Below are 21,365 nucleotides of genomic sequence, written 5' to 3'. Positions count from 1 at the left end.
GCTGAGAGATTGAAGTCTTAAAGGTGTGTGAGAAACAAAACTTATTACTGAAAGAACAAACTCATTTACATTTTGAAATACAATCACGCTTGATTTCAGCACCATTATTAGCCAACGTTTTCAACATCTGTAGCTGGCCTCACAGGAATTAATCAAAATCAAGCGTTTTAGTTTGCAACAAACAGAAAAAACACAGCTAGATCCTGAAACAGCCAAACATTAGAACTGAAGGAGTGCAGCATGAAGATGTGGGAATGGAATATGTTTGCTATTTTTCTTACTAAGCAGCACATTTCTTAATTGATCATATTCTCCAGCATGTAATTTTCTTTTATAGATACATCCATGCCCCTAAGAACTGACAGCATCCTATGATTAGTACAACATAATTTTCCCATCAAAGAAAGTAGGCTTTACATATTCAGATTCGTAATTATTTAACATTTAGACAGTAAGTAACATTTAGACTACAGAATACTTTGTGCATTTTGGTACTGAAAATATTATATTAAAGTTGCAATGCTGAAATGGGATACAGTCCTTCAAGGTGACATAAAATGCAGTGACTTTATAAATTGTCGTATGTATAGTTCTTAAAATCACAGACTATTATTTGCTGTAGAGCGACACAGGTGTATCAATGAATTTTAAATGCTGCATGGAGTAATTGAAAAGTTCTATGTATTTAAAAAGGGTGCATTCTTAATAAAATACCAGCTGGTGATTGTTGTAGAGAGGTTACAGTTTTTCTGTTGACTTCAGGTTTTCTTAGTAACACTTACTGTATGTGCTAATGCTCTTGTGCCCTTTACTCTATATGGTCAAAAGTATGTGATTAACTGACACCTAAATATTAATTCTATATGAAGTTGGTCAGTCTTTGCATCTCCATTCTTCTGGATTGAGTTCCACTGGATTGATGTTCACATGCTTTTGACCATAAAGGTAATAATGACATTAATTTTATGCATCTTGGTTTGGTCAAACTTGTGATTATGTGCACGAATGTACATGTACATAAAACAAAAACGTACATGATTACATCTAATTTGTAGAAACAGGTGACATACATTTTGTGTATCTTTTGTACATAAAGTATGTTTTTTTAAAACTGGTATATTATTGCAACAAGGATCATGTGCATTTGCATAATTTAAGAATAAATTGGCTATATTGCAGTGAATACCTGTTGAAATTTTGAGAGGTTCCCGAACAAAAGGATACAATCAAGGTAAAATCAAATGATAAAAGACATGTATTCTTTGGTCTATAAAACAAAGAACTAATTTTCAATCAACAACTAGTTTCATCCATTGAGTTGAGTGCCAGTGAGCAAAACAGAGGTGCAGCTCGTGCTGGTGCCACACAGTTCCATGGTCCTGGGTTCAATCCTGATCTCCAGTTTTTGTCTGTGTGGAGGTTGACATACAGTATATTCCTCTGAGTATTTATGAGTTTCTGTTAGATACTCTGGTTTCCTTTCACCTTGTTTGCTGCTAGCTGAACTAACTACTCAAAAATTCCCCAGATGTGGAATGAAGGAATGATTGTGTGATACCCTGCGATAGACTGGAACCCTGTCCATAATGTATTCCTGCTTTAATTCGCACGACTAGGATCTAGATGAAGCAATCAACAAAGTATGAAAGTGAATGCCAGTGTTTGTTAATGAAAGGGCCTCCTGTCCATCTCTGATATGTTTTTAACTGGTCGTCTGTTTTGTTAGCACAGTAGGGCAGCTGGTGGGATGGGTTTCATAAAGTTCCCGAATCCCAGGGACCTAGGTTCCTTCCTCATTTGTGGTCACTGTCTGTGAGAAACTTCACATATTTTTCCCATCCAAGTTTCTTTGCGTTTCTCCTTTTATTTCCACCTCCCAAAACAGCAGCTTAGACAGCAGTGCATGAGAAACTGTCATGATGCTGTGATACAGCCATGTTGGCTTGGGAGTGCTTTGGCGAACCTTTGTCATTTAACACAGTCCACCACTGCATCAAAAAATGCAACCATAAACCCTTTAAATACAAAGAAACAGTCATTCATCAATGCTATGCAGAAAAACTGCAGAGTTGTTGGTGCCCAAGCTCATCTCAGATGGACTGAAAGACAGTAGAACCAGCTGTTGAATCCACATTTCTGCTTGTTTTTAGGAAAAATTTACGTTAAATTCTTCATGCCAAGATAAAATGGACCATACAGACTGAAGAAAGTGCTGCTATAAATTCTCTCTCGATGTGAGAGGGTAAGTTTGTAATGCTCTCTGATAGGGTTACCCACTAGGCTTCAGACCCACTGTGACCCTAATTAGAATGAAGCGGTTACTAAAAATTGAATTAACACGTCTTAGACTAGTATTTTGAAATGTGCATGTGCAACTGACACATTTCTTATAAATCTGGCCACTGTCCTGGCACATTAGGTAATAAGATGGGGTACGCTGCTCCATGCCAGTGTTAATCTGTGGTGATTAGTAAGGTGTTTTCATAAAATTTGCAGTCCTTCGGCTTGGTGGTGAGGTTAAATATATAATATATATAAATTCTAAAAAGTGTGCTTGTGTACTTTTGTGCGCGTCTTCAACACTCCCCGGCAGCAATGAGCTTGACAGGTTGCTCCACCAATTTGTCACTGCTGCTTTGCTCATCTTCCTCCTCCTCGTACAGTGTGTGGTGCATGCTAAGCAGCGGGTGTGAGGAGTTGCAGTTGTAAGATGTTGATTGGTTCTCAGACTCTGGGTTCGGATTGATTAGCTCCTTGTTTTTGGAAAAGTCAGGAGGCAAAGTAGAGGGTTCTCCATTTATAAAGGAGGACGTAGGAAGGGTAGTTGAGGGAAATACATCAGTGGAAGGTGGTTCATTCTTTTCTAAAGTGTTGAAGGAAAAAAAATGTTAGAAAATATTTTTTTTATGTATACATTTTTTATAAATTACTATTATTATATTACAGTTAATTTTTTTATTGGTCTTGTACCCCTGTTTTTACCCCATTTAGGTGGTTTGTTTGCATATGCATGAAAGGGTTCTAAAGTAACACCAAAAAGGAGTTTGTTTTACTTTCTCAAACTAAAGGGTCATTTCACAAAACTGACCCAGCACAAATACTAAAAGTGCTGATCTAGATTTTGAAATATCTCCACTACAAAAGACCAAATCTTTTTTGATGGTTGGTATAAGGTTGAAGAAAATAAGTTAATTATAAATATAAGTTCAGGGGCTTTAACCATCTCCAGAACCACCACTGACAGTCATCATCTTAGAAAAACTATACCATATTAAATAAATGAAATGTTCTTCAACTGAGTAGTTACCCTGATGCTAAACCCTCATTGGAGGTGCAGGATTACCATTGAGAGCGGAGGACACATGGACAACAGAGTGTGTGCCCTCTATGAACACAGAGTCCAGAGAATGATCAGCGGCTGGGGGCTGAGGAGTAATAACTTCTGGTTTCGGCTTCTGGATGGTTGACATGTATGGATGAACGTCCAGAGAGAAGTTCCGAGCATGCTTCTTCTCTGTGCCATTGTTTGTGTCTGTAGCTGTCAAGAAACATGGCAAACATGATCAAAAGACCTGAAGTATGTCACATGGATTAAAAGATGCTACTCTATTTAAAAAGTACAATAAACTGTTGGTTACAAAGTATATAAAATTGTATATTATACTGTTTTCAAAATCTTTGTAGAAACTATGAAACTAGTTTTATAGAGCTTTACATTAGATGTAGAGCAGAATGAAGAAAAATGCCCAACTGCTCACCTTATATTTTGAGGAACTTTACATCATTAGTTATAATCCAACAACCACCAAAAACAAGTTTGCCATGAATTTGAAGCTGCTTTAACAAAAGTGTCACTGTCCAGTTAAGCAAGCTTTACCCGCAAGTTAATGATCTAATTTGCTGAATTTATATTTTGGCAAAGCAAATTTTGTTTGATTTTCAAAAAGCCCACAATAAAATTTTAAAGAATTTTAATTCACGGAAGTTTATAAAAGTCCAGAAAGCAGTAAAATCCCAAGACTTGAACTGTATACAAAAATAAAAAAAATCATCCTTTATATGTGGTATGTTAAATTTGTTTCTCTTACCTTTTGGAGGGTACTGTGTGCTCTTGCTGTCCAGTAGAGGAGCAATGATGCTGTCTGCTACCGTTTTCCGCCGCACAGGTTTAGGTTTTTCAGCTTTTATGCTGTTCTCAAGCCGAGTCAGAGTTGAAGGTTCCTTGACAAACATTAAAACACAATTAATTTAGCTAAAGTGGCATGTTCTGAAGATACAAATAAATACATTTGATTTGATATAGTTTGGCAAAATTAAAAAAAAAAAATACTAAATACAAATGTAGATATGTGACTACAGTAGCTATGTGGTTAGGAAATAATGCACTGACTGTACAACTAAATGTGTGGTAGGCAAAATGTGTCCATTTAATTTAGGAATAATTATTTCTTGAATGTTGGAATATTCATTTGGTAGTTTACTAAAATATTTATAACAAGGGACACAGTGTTTAGCATTATATTCAATTAAAAGCTTGTGTAGCTTGTTTTTGTTAGCTATTCATCAGTAACTTTAGCATTTTAGTCATGATTAACCTGCAACTGAAGGATTCATTTTTACTTATTTTACTGAGGGAATTTATTGCCTTAAATAAATTTGAGGAATAAAATAAAGTCCTAGGTTTACAAAACTTTTACATGTCAGAAGTGTGTTGCTTCGTCTCTTTGAGTCACTGATAGCAAGCCAAGTTTAATTTGTTCCAGACATAACAAAAAGTGCAACTATAAAAATATTTACACTATGTAGTACATATTTTGTATTTTAGCCTCTTGACTGTATGTGAACCATAATTTCAATTTAGAAGAGAAGTGCTATTTTATGCAGCTTCTTAATGTGTTTACTAATGTCTAAAAGTAAGCTCATGCAATAATGTCCTCTTACACATACACCAAACTGCAAATGCTAATCAAGACAGCTTACTTTAAATGATTGTGGTAGATGATTAGTCGTAGGGATCCACTTTATCTTCTTCCGGGGTCTTTTAACAGTTTCGGCTCCCATCACTCCAACCCCAATTACTGATGGATCCATGTTGGGGTCAACTGTTTGGATCCCAGAGTCTCTAACAGTAGGTGTGGCATCATGGTTGGACTGAGCTAACGCAGCCAATAACTGTCGTACCACGTTGTCATACATGAGGTCACTCTCATTGGTGATGAAGTCCAGCCTGTTCAGAGACTTGATGTGGTCTCTGTTCTCATTACAAAACATAGCAAGGATGTTAATGTCACAGAACTGTGACTTCTGCCAACGACGTCTTGTCTTAATGCCAACTTTGTGCAGCTTGTCAAAAACAAAGTTGGATTTGCGCACAACGAACAGATGAAGCAGGTTAACTAAAATAATGAGGTTCATAGTGCAGAGCAGCGCAATGTCTACGGCGGCCATAATGCGCTGGAGCTGCACAGCTGGCAGTTTGCAGTTTACGGTGAGGTGCATGGCAGGAATGCTACTGATGTCAGGTGGCTCACCAAGCATACAGGTGAACTCATTTTGCCGCTGCCAGGCATAGTATGTACTCAAGTAGGTAATAGGAATAGAACTAAGACAAATGATGGCCAAATGCCTGGCTAAATACAGCTTTGCTAAAAAGTTACTTTGTCCTCTGCGTTCTAGATATTTTTCAAAAAGGTTCTGCTCAGGACTCTTCTCCTTCTCAGCATTTTCAATGATCTCCCGCCGCTCGCGCTCAGTGATCCCAGGCCCTTTAGACTGGATCTGCTTCTCGATCTTTGGTGCACGGCCCTCAGCGGCACGATGGTAGCAGTTGTCGATCTCTTGGAGGAGAAAGTTGAGTTCTGAGGTAAGGCGAGTAGATGCCATGAACTCCCAGCCTAGTGCTGGTATATACATGATACCAGCAAATGCCAGCAGGGCATAGGGCAAAAACTTGTGCTCGAACAATGATGGCCGGCGTTCAGGCTCCACACCAGGTACAGCATCACACAGTTCTGTCCAGCAGTAACCTCTTGCATAGAGAGCCTGGTCACGAGTAAAGTTGTGTGGGGTGTAACAGTATATAGATTCCTCTGAAACAGAATAATATGGCTTTTTAATATGCATGGAAGATCAATATGTATCACTGTAACACCAAACAAGACATTAAATACCCTGACAGAGGTTTTTTGAAGATAAAACCAATTTGTTTGTTTATTTTTACAAAATTATTTTATTCGTTTTTGTATCCTTGTTTATCAGTCGGTGAAGCAGCAATTTTGTTATTTTTTACTTTCCATATTGACAAGCTGTTGGCTGAGGCCCCACGATTGACTGTAGTGCTACTACAGTGATTCCAGGAAAACAGACTTGCTGCGACCCTGACCAGCATAAAGTGGTGCCGAAACATGAAACACTTATTTATTTACGTTTAGCAGCAATTGTTAGGTGCAAGCTAGGTTCATGTTTATAGACGGCAACGGAAAACACAAAGGACTAAGCCCATGCAAACACACAGAAAATAAACTGTTGAACCCAAAACCTTGAGCTGTGTGGCACCATTACACTACACTACATAGTACTCCACCAAGGTATACTAGAGATGTTATTAAAATTAAAATACCCAAGACAGCCAGTAAAAAAAATAGCATCATTTGAGGGGTGAGGGTGTTATGAGTATACATTTGTTCACTTCATAATTTGCTCATTCATTTTGTCTATTTGTTCATCTGTTATTGATCTACAGCTTATCCCAGGAACATTGGCCACAATTTGGAAAAAAAGGCCCTAAATGCATTGCAGTGCATCCTTCAATAACATAAGTAGTCCATCTACTAGAATGTATTTAAGAGGTGGGAAAAATTACCAATAGATCTAATCGATATAAATAATACACATAGTTCAATTATTATAAAAACCAACCTGCGAAGTTTCGTGTGAAGACCAGAGTGACTAACAGAATGGGGATGATGACTGTTCCAATAGTAACAACCCTATCGAAAGGCAGCTCCAGTTTGATCTGCACCATTAGACAGGCTAGTGCACCACCCTTCTCGTCCTGTGTGGACCCCGGCATGATCAGCTCCTTCAGCTTCTCCCCTGCAAGCAGTGCCGTGGCCATGTCTAAGTTCTGCTCAAAGAGATTCTGCATCCGGCAACTGGAGTCTTCCCACGGCTAAACCCACACTGCACCTGACTGATTGGCCAGATTCACAGTAGAACCATTGTGGCTGACCAGAAATTCTCTTTCAGGAGCTTTTTTGGTGTTTCTTAAATTGTGTAGTACTGTGCTTGGTCTGTGCAGGTTGAAAAAAATCCAGTGTAAATATTCTGTCGCCGTTCTTTTCGGTCTGGCGTCAAACTATCTCCTAGGCTTTCCTTATAATACATCTGCAAACAAAAGATGTACAGATCATCAAAAACAAGAGCAAGAGCAACAGTCCAGAGCAAGATATTTAATTAACATAAATGAAGATTTGAAGAAAGGTATAAAGCTGTAAATAGCTACACAGGAATTTGTAAAGGCCAATGTGCTCATTCATTCACATTACAACAAACTGTTAACTAATAGCAGACGTAGGGTACTGTTGCTGTTCTCCCCAAAAGTTAGTGTTCTGCAAAGATGCACAACATGCAGTGACAAAGGATGCCAAACACTCCATAACCTGCTAAACTATTTGTTAGTGTTTTATTGTAAGAACAAAGTGTGGACCTGGACAGCTTGTGGTCATTGTGAAGACAATGAATTTAAAATTATTTAGAAAGAAATTGAGAACATAAAGGTGAGGTTAAAAAGAAGTTGATGTGTCAAAAACCAAACATAAGCAAGTAAAGCAGTTTAAAAAGAGGAAAGATTATGTTTTACAATGTTCTGGTTAAAGTCTAGGTTTATTTATTCAAATTTTAACATCATGTTTTACACACTTACGGCAGTTACTCGTTACACAAGATTCATTAGTTCACAAGTTTAATGTCAAACACAGTCATGGACAATTTTGTATCTCCAATTCACCTCACTTACATGTCTTTGGAGTGTGAGAGGAAACCGGAGCTCCCGAAGAAAACCCCAGGCAGACAGGAGGAGAACATGAAAACTCCACACAGAAAGGACCCGGACCATCCCACCTCGAATCCAGGACCTGCTTGCTGTTAGGCAACAGTGCTACCCACTGAGCCACCTAGGAATCTAGGGATGGCCAGGTAATAATATTAGTTGCAGCCATATATCCTATACGAGAGTACAAATTTTGGGATGTTGCCTACAGCATTCTTGTTACGGCTGATTTGCAGTCACAGGACAGGCAGGAGCTGTCCATGTGCACTGCTGTTGAAGAGAATCTCATGGGTTTGACAGCACTCAAGTGTGCATTCATCAGTGACCAAACGCTCAAGCATGTCCTGTTATTGTCATTAAGGTGTTGTATTTTAGTGTGAGGCCAATGTGAATAACATTAGGGCAAAAAAGAGCCAAAAACTGTATAAGATGCGAGCGGTCAAGTGAACTGTATCAGTGCTGTCGGTTCTGTTAGAGGTAATGCACATCAGCGCACCGGCGCCGGTCTCTGTCTACCTGTACATTGTGTACCGAACTGTCGCTGGCTAGTAAAACACCTGCCCATGAGAAGAAATGTGAACCGAGGATACGGTGTATGGTTTTAATTGTACTCACCAGTATTTTGAGAGCATCCTCGGTGAGTGAAGAGTTAATCTGCAGTGCGGGTGAGCCGTTATAGCGTGTATCCGGGCACAGCCGTTTGTTCCGCCTTCTCCTCGTTTTTCTTCATCCTCACAGACTTCAGGGATTTTTTTTCCACGGTCTCTCACTTGTGCACAGTTCCCGAGTTCACCGAAGAGCCCTCAGTGACCTTCAGCACACAATAAAAATCAACCGACAGAGATTAATCGAAAACGCTCCCAACAGTTTTGTCATTACATCTTGAAGGCAGCACACGGTTATACAGCTAATTAACTACAGCTGATGCTGATTCAACCACTCACCAGAAATAACGTCCTTAAACTTATAGCAAACACCTCCAAACACAGCCAAGGTTATTTTATAGATACACATTGATTTCTAGATCTTTTTGTCTTAAGTCCTCCCCAGACAAACGCTTTCCATCCCCGTGTCACCCCCTCCCCAAACCAGTCTGTACCGGTTAGCGCCGTGCATCGCCACCGTTTCCAAATATAGCCCCACTTTCACCGCTGCAGCAGCTGGATTCCTCAGGGAAACAAACGACGCGCATCAACAACTGCCTGTTATTTTATAACACTTGTTCTAGACGATTACTAAGGTGTTTTTTTTATATAATAATAAGCAGATCTGGTTACCTCTGTACTGGAGCTCAATGCAAAATATCCACAATATTTGTGCAACTACAAAAAAGTTACACCCTAGTGCACATGTGTACAAGTTTAACGTATTATTATCATTAGCTTTATTCTGGACAGGGTTGTTGCAGGTCTGGATAACACAAGGCAAAAGGCACAAGGCAAATTTAAAATTCTTATTATAAACTCATGGGTCTGTAAGCAGAGCTGGTGCATACACATAAAAGGTGGGATAGTGCCAATCCATCATATGGATACCTAACCTACACAGTTACTTACTTATACAAAGGGGACAATTAGAATACAGTTTAGAAAATCAGCTTACTGCGTAATTGTTGGAGATAGGAGTAAACTGGAATATTTACAAAGGATAGTGGCTCAGTGGTTAAGATACTATTGTTGGGAAGTGTTAGGTTCAAGCCTCGCCACACTGTCACTGTTGGGGCCTTGAGGAGAGTTCCTATACATCAAAACTTTAAATGTTGTTTCAATTATAAGTTTCTTTGGAATAAGGCAATTGACAAATGCCTGAAAAGTAAATGTAAAAGGAAGACAGACCATGAAAACATGGCTAAAGACAGTGACTAGTGGATCAAACCCAGGTCTTCAAGACTTATGTTACCCCATCATATAATACATATCAAAATTCTTGTTAATATTTTTTGTTTGTAATTTTAATATGCACACGTTTAGACTATCATGTCAATATACCTTTAATCATAGTGATATTCATTCATAGTTTTATATAAAATTTGTTTAATTAAATTTTTTTTTCGCATATTCTGTACATTTTAGTAATCAAAGTATGAGACACTTAGATATTATCAGACATTGGGGAGTCATTGTTTCTGACAGTGTTCCTATCCCAACCTACCCACATTTCTGTAAGTCAATCCAAATTGTAATTACATTATGTCATAATCACCACAGATCATTGTTATAGCATGCAATAAAAATCACTCTGCTAGAACAGGGACACAATTTGCTACAATTATTGCCTGATGATGCTTTAGAGTCACAGTAGATTTCCTTTAAGCTTTAAGCTGAAGTCATGATTAAACGTGACAGAGGAAATCATTTCTTACTTTCAGGTAGGCCACATGCAGCCTCAATGCTTGCTTTATTAGGAAATCTGCCCTGTTGTTCAAGCTGACAGGTAGGCCATAGCACCTTTTACGCTTCTTTCAACAGTGGTGAGCAGAAAATTAACCACATTCATTACCACCCTTTACAACTATGATGAGCAGAGAAACATATCAGAACATACATATAATAAACATTGACTATGACCATCTGAGGTTAAAGAGGCACAAGCTTAACAAAACTAGAAAGCTAAACATTGCCTAGTGTGATACATCTTGATACAGATTCTAGGGTAAAAAAAGTATTAATCCATGTACCTAACCTGCTCTGTAGTAAAGCTTCAGGCTGGTACTATAGTAAAATGGTTTGGAAAATGTTTTGTACTTCCACTTTTTAAACTACTTTACTTCCAGAATCATTGCTTAGCAAGGAAATACAGTAGCAGCCAGGCTTAAACAACTAACTAACTAATACATGCAAAAAGGTTCTTTGTTGCAAAGACTCTTTAAAATAGTATACAAGTAAGAGAGAAACACACAGGGCAAACACAAACTAATTATGTTTTATTAAAAAGACAAAGATACAAAAAAATTGCAGGATACATTACCAATTTATATAGCAGAGACAATACTTGACTTGCATAGATGTGACAAATGTGATTTTGTGTATTACATGTATGTATTGATTAGAAAATAAAATTTAGTATAAGAATAAAGGAGGATGTTTGTGAATGTGACAGGATTACATTGCTTATTTCACTTAAATGTATAAATTTAGCTATACTGTACATGCAAGCATATGTGTCATCCTCATAGAAAGTCTTGAATTCCAAGTTTGAGTTGAGTTTTAGTGAGACATGTATTATACCTTCAATAACAGAATCTCTGGGGTACATGGCTTGGCAGCAGGATTGGGCAGTATTCAGGTATATCTTGTATATCACATTTTAAACCATTTTGGATAAAAACAAATAATAGAAACAAAAACAACAACAACAACAACAACAAAAAAACATTCACTCTACAAAGCAAATTGCATTAAAATAATTTTGAATAATGGTTTGCTTGAATTATAACTTCGAATTATAGATATTTAATTTTTATTTAAAATTTATTTTTATATAAACAATAGAATAAGAAGACAGAAAATATGTTAAATATTTTTTCAAAGTACATGTTACATGTAAGTAAGGTTCTAAAATGGACCTATTACATTATTATATATATTGTCAAAAATAATGACTATTCATAAAACCAGTGCATAAAGTCAAACTAAGAAAATTAATAAGGTGTTAATAAGATGTTTGATGTTAGGGACATGAGATAGAACACAGCCATGCATGTTAAACATGTGCATATTTAAATAAGTATACAAAATAAACATATGTCAAGCATTAAAATGTATAACCACTGAGCTAAATAGTAGTAGTAGCCAAATTCTAAATTGTAAAATCGGTGTAAAATATATATATATATATATATATATATATATACTGTATATATATATATCTTTTTTTAAATTTTTTATTCTGAATAGGTATTTTGAATACTTGTAATTCACGGTTACCAAACATTCTTACTGTCATTGAACTATACCTCCTTATTCCTCCTCTACACACATTTGATTGTTCCTTGTTTGTTCTTTCTCTCTGTGTTTACTGAGCCATTTGCACTACCACTGCCTTCCAGGCCTTCTCTTTGTCAAAATCTCGCAGTGTGCCATTAGATCCTCTTAGCTAGAAAAGAGTAAAGAGAATAGATGGCATTTGTAATATATATATATACACACACAGAGTAAGCTAATTTTGGCTTGGTTTAGAGGATTCAGTGTCAAAAATTAGCAAGATATGTTTCTTCAAAAAAGCATTAATGATGCCTTCACAGATGGTACTATTACAGTGGAAGGTAACCATTTCTTTGGCACTAATAAGCCCCCCTACTACTGACATTCAGGCACATGGAAAGACATTATATGAGGGGGGGGGGGTACATTACACCACATGTACTCTTTTACAACAGGTATATAACATTGTTGGCACTGTACACCTTATATGCAGAACAAAAACATAATTTGCTCAACTGATTAGTTTTTAATATGTGGTGGAAAAACACTATTGAAAACAGCATCTTAGACATCCGAATGTGTCTTTGTTTATCTTGCAATTCATTTACATTTTAAAAATTAAAAAAAATCTCAGCTTTAGTCAACCAACTAAAAAAATTTAAAAAGCTTCTGCAGAAAGAACATAGTCAAGTCTTAATACAGTAGATGTGCAGAATGTATTATCTTGTCTGTCCAAATTTTTCAGAAGATCTTAAGGTTCTATCTCATGTTTAATAGGAGCCCTGTAATCTTGACAAGTGACATCACCACATCATAGATATCCATTAACTAAGTAAATAAGTTTTAGGTCTTTAATCAAATAGAAAAATAATTGTTACAAATTTATCAGGTAATAATTAAATTACACAAGAAGTGTGTGCCTATCACAAGAGTTTGCTACCTCATATTTGTGTGGATCTATTGATGGATTGTCCTCCCTCTCTGGTGCCCCACTGCGCAGCTGACCTTTGTAGGAAGCGCAGTGCACCACAGTGGCCAGTGTCAGGCCTGCCTGAGCCAGCAGCAGCACCATTAGGATCAGCAGTAAGATGTCATATGATTGCTGCACACACATCAATCAAAGTGAAGGAAAAATCTAAAGTGAAGGATAAGAATGTCATGGCAGTCTTAGGTATTCAGGCTGATTTCTGCAACTGTGTCAAAAACTTGATCTTAGAAAATTAGTATTGTTAAACATTTGCAGAAATTATTTAAATAACACAAACTGTCATAACATACATATCTCATATCTCAAAAGTATAAAAATTCAGAAAGGCCTGCCTGCCAGGCACATTGTTTGGGTGGGCTCCCAGGAAAAAATAAAGAGTCAGCCCAACAATATGGTTTCAGAGAAAAGTAACAGGTGCCAACAGGGGGGCAGCAACACTGTAAGTGAGAAACCATGATTAAATACAAATCATTTTACTTAAAGCGAATTAACACGCAGGTGACTGGCTGTTAAGAAAAGTTTATCCATATGTATGTGGCCATAAATGACATGACAGATGAGCATAATTCTGTAAGCTCCATGCCACGTGGACCTGTTACACCAGTAAATTTGTCCATTGGTTCTAATGAATACATAGGAAACAATTTTGCTGCTACTGATCTCAATTTTATTTCTTTGTTTTGCAGTTTAAAACTAGCTTACCTTTGCTATGGGCACATCATGGAGAAAAATCTCAATAAAACTTAGTACACTGCTGGACAAGTAGCCAGAGGCAGAGAAAAGCAGTGGTGAGGTGACACTGCTGATGACAATCAGTGTTTCTACCTAATTGTCAAAGAAAGAGAGTATAAAAATACATTTTAATATTGAGACAGTACAGAGGAAAAAAACCCACATGTGTTTTTATTAAGCAAACAGACAATAGTAACAATGATGGAGAACCCCCATCAGGACAAACCCAAGATGACTTACCAGACACTTGCTTGGATATTCTGATACCACATGACTGGCTATGGCACTTGGGAAACACTGTAAAGAAAATACATTGATATTTAAAATTGTAGACACAGACATCATATCTACAAAAATACTTTTGACTATATATTATTCGTAGCCATTGCAATTAGAACTTACAGCTATTAGAATCCAGAAGAACGTGACAGAGAGGTAGGGCCCTGGCAGCAGAGCGTCCATGTTGAGAGCAATAATGCCACCAAATACAGCAGATATCCCAACAATCACCTCAATCACCTTTAGATCAGAAAACACAATGCTAAGATCCAATCCTAATTCCTAATTCCCACAAACACAAAAACCTTTTTCACAGCTGGGTATTAAGACCTTTCACACTTTTAACATTTTGACTTGAAATTGTATAACCCAATTTGAAGGCTTTTTTTATACACTGAAAAATATATACAGTATAAGGATATAATAAGTGTAACATATTTAAAATGTTTTTTTTTTAGTAAGAACAAGTAGTTCAATGCATGCGCTCTGTTGTTCTTTCATTACAGAAATTTGTGTTGCGAGGAGTGTTCATTACAGCTTGCAAAATCTGTAATTGATTCATTTAGCTAATCTAATCTAAAGCTAATCTAAAGTTATTTTAACTGACAAATACCCCCAGCACACAGCGAGTTAGAAAAAAAACTAAGCAGGGTAACAGGCAACAAGTTTTACTAACCACAATTAAAAACAGGAATTGTACTGAACTCAGGTGCCAAATGTTATGTAATCATATGTAATCTTAATGTAATGTGTCAGTTTTAAAGTTTTTAAAGGGAAGTTAACCCACACATCTTCCATAAGTAACACATTCACTACGTTACAAAGCATAAAACTCCAATATACAAGTCTCTTTCTCTCGCTCTCGCTCTCTCTCTCTCTCTCTCTCTGTCTATGCTTTTCCTCAGTTTATTATTGATAGATGACTTACAGAATAAGCCTTGAGAAGTCTTGAAGGAAATACAGCATGGGTCACTGCCACAGGGCCGTCATACACTGGCTGAAGAAAATAAATCATAATATAAAAATATTTTGAATAAAGCATCTCGACATATTAGAATGCAATACAAACAGAGAGAGCTTGACCTTGCTATGGCTGCAGCAGTCCTCCACAGAACGAGCTGACAGGATGACAGTGCCAGCCATGAGGCCTTCCAGCAGTGTGAGCAGAATCAGATTAAAGTTGATCTAGCCATGAATACATAAACTGTTATCATTTAAATGTTTAAAATATAAGACTATAAAACTATAAAACTAATGCTTTAAAATACAAGTAGTCTAACAAAAGTCTATGGTATGATATAGACCAGTGAGAATGACATATTGACATCATTTTAAATTATAAGGAATGCAAAAGTGAATGTTGAGGGCATAGTAGAAGTCAAAACAATAAGCCTTTATGTGAGATCTGTTAGTAAAACAGTGGAATAGCATGTTGTTTACTCACAATTCACATTCATTAACTTTCTTTATGACATTCTGTAAAATTCTGTGGCAAAGAAAAAAATATTTCTGTGTAACGGCCCACCCTATCATATAGACCGGCATGGGGCACAGACGGGGGTATGGAGGCGCACATTAAGTGTTAATTCACTGCAGTCATGTGGACCCATAAAATCTGACTTTGTTAGTCCCCTTTCAGCTGGCTCATTGCTTGAGACTTGCTACTTGCATGTTTGTCTTTCTCAAGAGCTTGGGTTGCCAGTAGCTGGCTTTGATGGTAACTTTGTAGCTCTTAGCCTGTTTTATCTTGTTATCTATTAACCTGCTCAACAAAACTATCTAGATTTTGATTAGAAGTAGGATTGAACTTGTAACCAAATACAAGTATTCAGAATGTAAAAGGACGTATTTGTATTTAGTCTAAAATTATTTTAAAAAACAGGATTTATAATAAATTTGCATTATATATTTTAGAAGAATAGTTTCCCAATGCATTATGGAAATACCTTGACAAACCAACAAAATTATATGATTTAACATGGAATTGCTTTTTACATCTACAGTCAACTTCCTACTTTTTGACACAACTCAAATTAGAAGTGAGTTTTTTCTTAGTACAGGATAAATGTTAAAATTATTGTCTGTGAAATAGCCAATGTGCTATAGAGAAGGTAGATAAATATAAAGTTGTAAACCCTGTAACAATGTAAAAATGTCATTGCAAAATACTCACATTGACAGCTGAGGGGCTCAGAACCAGCTTACAACCAAACCACACCAGACATGTGGTTATTACAGCAAATGTGGATACATACACCATCTGAAAATCAGACACCTGGAAAAACAAATGCATTCTGTTTTAATCAGTCCGTACATTTTTACATTACTGAATTATTTATAGTATATTCATAAGTCCTGTACACTTACTGCAACACGCCACTTTACAGCGATGGCAAAACTCACCACGGCAGCTGGAATACTCTTAAAAAGCCAAACAATGTGACTTAAAATTAGTAAAGCCATATCAAGAGTAAAAGTTCTGACTAGAAAATTTAAATTTGGATCTTTTAGTTTGGTTGCATGAATCACACTCACTGCTCCAGCAGCACAGCGCAGGTAGTCCATGTCATCAGGAAACACATTACCCAGATAGATAGAGAATCCAGCTGTGATCAAGAGACTACACTAAGAATTACACACAGAGGAACATACACAGACTGAAAAAATGCAGAAATACATTTTATAACCATTACTAAAATAAACAAAATAAATCAAGTTACAATCTGGTATTTATAGTAAATTGACTAGGAAATGTCATGTTTTAATCAGTTTCAATTACTTTTAACAATGTAAAAAAGTTGCCTTTGCTTTGTATAAAATTATTACATTATTTACTATTAAGTTTTAAACTTGGTTAGTTGGCAAGTGGTGATGTACTGCAATACTGTGGTCTCCCCATAGTTGTGTTAAGATTAGGATTTTGATTGGAATACTTTAAGACATTATTTTAACTTGGAGTGTGTTTTGGTTCATTGGCTTTTTGAAAGACAAACTTTCTTCTATGTTCGAGTTTTGAATTTTTCTTTCAATCCCATTGAGATTGCAAATCCTTGCCATTAAAAACCATTTGCATCACATGGTGCTACTAACATCATATTTTACAGTGGGAATAGTCTAACATGGTTAATGTGTGTTTTTGTGGCACATTGTTGGTTTTTCTCAAATAAAAAAAGATTGATTTATTATTTTTTTAAATTTAAGATATAAACTTTTTTTTCCAGTAAGGACCTCCCCCTTGAAGCTATTTTATAAAGGTTATTTTGATGTAACACTTTAAATACAGTTGATAGATTAACATCCACTGTGGTTACAGTCACATACATCTACAAGAATTAGTGTCACAAAATCCATTCAGAGGACTTCCCTCCTAAATGGGTGACTAAGTTTGGAAAGGTGGCCTGACCTAGGAAGTGTGGCTGCAGTTTCTTATTTTTTTCCACTTCCTTATGATACACTGAACATTACCCTTGGTATGATCTTATATCCTTTTCCAAATGTGTGTTTCTCTATAATTTCAGTCCTAACTTGTTTTAAATGCTTCTGTGTTTGAAAGCAATGGGATGTTTATCTTTTTGGAGTTATTAACAGTGACACCACAAATATTCTATATCAACAGATCAAGTAAGTTGGCAATGTTGCATGAGAAAAATCATGGGTATGATTTTTTAAATGTAATTTAGTAAATCGTCGGAAAGATTTGACAAAACCCCAGTGTGCTCTCACCCCTATGAGGATGCTGTAAAGCCAGGCTCTGTAGCTGAGGCAGGGGTGTAATGGCTCAGCTTCGTCCAGCTCCAGGTCACTGGCTCTCACGTCCACTATGTAGCTGTCCCTCTCCGCTCTCTCCATTTCTCGTTCCATTCGCCTGCTCAGCGAGCCACTCATGCTTGCTCGTTCCAGAGTGGGTATGTGGGTGTAGCTAAACTCCTCCCGTGCTTCGTCCTCCCTCTGCATCATTGACCTTTTACTGTAATCTTTGGATAAAAAATTTTAGAACAAAAACTCTAGATCAAAGACCTCTCATAAACTGGGATAAGTTACAGTTTTAGTAAATTAAATATCAATACCACACACAATATGAGTACAGATTGCAACTACAGATTGTGCCAGTTTGCATTTACACTGTCATTGTTTTACATGTAACCCAGAAACTCTATGGTAGAATAATCAAAACTGGAGACAAATATACTTTGTATGATGTTGTTAAATTGTGGGCTATACAGAGATATATTTATGTATTATTATTTTGGTCTATACATTTTGATTAGAAGTTTTGGGGGAAGAGGGTGAGATCATAGGATATCAGCATGAATAACTTCACTAAAAATAAACCCATGGTAGGACAAAATCATAATGTAAAAAACAAAACACATATGCACTTAACTATTTATCACTTAACTATAATATCTTATTGACATTAACTGATACAATTAATAAAAGCATGTACATTTCTTACAAATAGCAAAAACACTAAACAGTAAACACTTTTTTTATTAAGTACTACAATAATATTTATTCTACTTTATTTCCCATCTGAATACAAAGCAGTAACATCTGGCTTTAAGTACCACAATATTTAAAGGTTGCAATGTTAACATGCAAATACTTAAGAAAACTGGTATTCTCTGTACTTTGTCCTTACAGCACAATGATTATGTGTATCTATTACTTGTATAGTATGGGTGGCATGGTGGCTAGGAGAGTTTGCATGTTCTCCCTGTGTCTGCGTGGGTTTCCTCCGGTTTCCTCCCACAGCCCAAAAACTTGCAGTCAGGTTAACTGGAGACACTGAATTGTCCTATAGGTGAATGTGTGTGTGTGTGTGTGTGTGTGTGTGTATGTATGTACGTGTGTCTGCCCTGCAATGGACTGGCGCTATGTCCAGGGTTTTACTGTGTGTCTTGCACTCATTGAAAAGCTGGGATAGGCTCCAGCACCCACCAACACCCCCACCCCCCAGTGACCATAATTGGATAAGTGGTTAAGAAAGTGAGTGAGTGAGTGAGTGAGTGAGTATTATTTGTATAGTCTGTGGTAGCAACAGGTATGATAAATATAGATTTGATTAAACAATTTTGTAGTATTCCTTTAAGGGCATAGACCAATTAGGCACGTTGTAATTAAAAAATGAAAAAACATGTAGCGTAATCCTAATCTTAATTTGATTTCCAATACATCTCCAATGCATCATTTGTATTGATGCATTAATAGTTTAATGCAAATGTATTATTATTATACATGACCACCATTAGAGGATTGCAAAAATAAAGAGGCAATCATTAAAGCTAAAACTGATACTGTACGGTACTGGCATTCATCCCCAACGTAATTGTAATGCAAATATTTTCAGTTTGGCATTGCACACATATATGCCATTTATTATAAAAATGGTAAAAGAGACTTTAAATACTTTAATTTCTGCATTTTAATAAGTTGTTTATTATCAAATCTACTCTAAAGGATTTTAATACATACTACTAGATTTTCCAGATCATTCATCGTTACACTGATTTGCATGCTGATTGAAGAAAAGTGACATTAACAGGGTGAAGATGTCCATGACGGACAGGAACAAGAGAGCACTGATTCATTCAAGTTCACAAAAACAAGCTGTCCCCTCCCCTCCCCCGCTGAATTTCTGTCAGCCACACTTTCTTCCTAAATAAGACCTGTCTTGTCTTATAATTTCTGACTTTCAACACTCACCTGTTTGGCTTGGTGATGTTCCTGCAGATTTATGTCAATCCAACAAGCGTCCTTCAAGTGCACCCATGGCACCCAGACACTCAGCCTGTTAGTCCTGGCAAAATCTGTCCCTCCCCACCCCCTCACCCTTTTCCTCTCTCACTACCCTCTAAAACTTTTGGAGCAGTTAAAAGAGAAGAACAAAAATGTCGAATCAGTGTGGCTGTGCCAGGCAGTCTAAGTGCCAGAGAGGGACCAGCCATGAATGCCAATGAAGAGAGAGTAGGAACAGAGGAGTGAAAAGAGGAGCGGGGCACAAACCAAGGGCTGCACAACCCAAACCTCTGACTGTGCTGCAAAGCTCACATATAAATTATCACTCCCTGGTATTAAATACACAGGTCTAGTACACAGTTCTCTAGAATGTCATTGTATGCTGTAGCATTAACATTTGCATTCACTGAAACTAAGGACCCATTAATGTCCCAAAACTATAATTCCATTATTTAAAATGTTTACTGTTAACACTATACTTAACCATGTAGCATTTTGTAGCACCAATCGATAACAACTCTTTTGTTAACACCAGGATGAAGTGGATCACCTTCAATGAGCTTTACAATCACATATTTGAAGATCATTTGGGGGGTTGGGGTCCTACTGTAAACGATGGTTAGAGGATAGAGAAAATTACAATGAGAAAAGGTGATCAGGTTCTGTGTTTTTTTTGTATTATTGGGCCCATGGCTGCACACATGCTAAACACAGAAGTACAGTTCAGTTATTGTTCTTTAATGGTCATCTCCATGACAACCTTTTGAACTACTCCCTTTCCCCTCCCCTTCACCACATTCCTTTGCCCCCTCCAAAATGTGTCTCACTCACCCACAGAGTGACAGAAAGTAGGTCTAAAAACAAGAGACAAGTTACATTTTTTGTTATTGTTGAAATAAACATGGAATTCTCTGGTGCTTCATGCTAATTCATTTACTACTATAAAACTTATTATGAACTTACATATTATGAAATACATGTTTATTTTTGGGTTTTGGGTGAGACAGGCTTCTATTAAGTATTTTTAGTAGTGTTAAAACATATGAAGAGTGGACACAAAACATGTTTAGACTCTTTACCACATTAAAGGTATCATGCAAATATATGCATATATTTTTGCAAATAGTTTCCTTTCATACATTTTAGCCTATAATTACAACCAAGTCACTTTTATTTTTCTCCTTTGTGTATCAGTGTATTTTTGCTTAGTTACATTTCAAGCTCAGAATATACAAGGTTGTACTTTTTCCACTAGCACACAGGTATGCAAATGGGAAGTCATTTATTACATCTGTCAACTGAAGTACATTAAGTCTGCTGTTGGGACCAAAAGAAGGATGAGGGGACTTCAGAAATTGGATTTGGTTTGTGAGGTCCAAAATGTGAGTTATAAGCACAGTGACAGCTTGGTAAATGATCTGATAAAGCTTAGGCCAACGTAAGCAAAATTAAAGCCCTGATATAAACCTTTATCTAAAATGAAAAAAATATTATTGATTTTTATAACAAGCAGCTTAGAAAATACATTTATACATTCTAAATTCAGTGAATATTTAAAGGAAATGCACATTTTGATTAACAATGTTTACATACTTTTGCAAAACTGATTCAGTTTTTGGATTTATTGGTTACTTCAAGGGCCTAACAAAGCAAA

The 21,365-nt window shown here is 36.6% G+C and overlaps 2 protein-coding genes across 5 annotated transcripts; both read right to left on the bottom strand.

The window, feature by feature from the left end:
• Positions 1-2,516: 2,516 nt before the first annotated feature.
• On the bottom strand, positions 2,517-7,147 carry panx2 (pannexin 2). Its single transcript, XM_063004763.1, has 5 exons — positions 6,919-7,147; positions 4,981-6,089; positions 4,089-4,221; positions 3,344-3,538; positions 2,517-2,863 (listed from the first exon to the last, which is right to left on the bottom strand). Exons 1-5 carry the CDS (start codon positions 7,145-7,147, stop codon positions 2,577-2,579), a joined length of 1,953 nt encoding a protein of 650 aa, XP_062860833.1. The 3' UTR covers positions 2,517-2,576.
• A 4,509-nt stretch (positions 7,148-11,656) lies between these two features.
• Positions 11,657-19,771, bottom strand: mlc1 (modulator of VRAC current 1). 4 transcript variants are annotated; one of them, XM_063004759.1, is made up of 12 exons: positions 19,679-19,771; positions 17,696-17,946; positions 16,508-16,597; positions 16,340-16,393; positions 16,146-16,247; positions 15,056-15,157; positions 14,901-14,969; positions 14,096-14,212; positions 13,934-13,990; positions 13,664-13,786; positions 12,914-13,075; positions 11,657-12,145 (listed from the first exon to the last, which is right to left on the bottom strand). In XM_063004759.1, exons 2-12 carry the CDS (start codon positions 17,927-17,929, stop codon positions 12,065-12,067), a joined length of 1,191 nt encoding a protein of 396 aa, XP_062860829.1. In that variant the 5' UTR covers positions 17,930-17,946; positions 19,679-19,771; the 3' UTR covers positions 11,657-12,064. The 4 variants fall into 4 exon arrangements, with proteins under 4 accessions (XP_062860829.1, XP_062860831.1, XP_062860832.1 ...); XM_063004761.1 differs by lacking the exon at positions 19,679-19,771 and having other exon boundaries at positions 16,508-16,592; positions 17,696-17,783; XM_063004762.1 differs by lacking the exon at positions 19,679-19,771 and having other exon boundaries at positions 16,508-16,578; positions 17,696-17,775.
• Between the last annotated feature and the right edge of the window lie 1,594 nt (positions 19,772-21,365).

The sequence above is a fragment of the Trichomycterus rosablanca genome, chromosome 11 (assembly GCF_030014385.1).
Source record: "Trichomycterus rosablanca isolate fTriRos1 chromosome 11, fTriRos1.hap1, whole genome shotgun sequence".
NCBI lineage: Eukaryota > Metazoa > Chordata > Actinopteri > Siluriformes > Trichomycteridae > Trichomycterus > Trichomycterus rosablanca.
The sequence above is the reverse complement of the archived record's forward strand: the minus strand, read 5'-3'. Positions and strand labels throughout refer to the sequence as shown.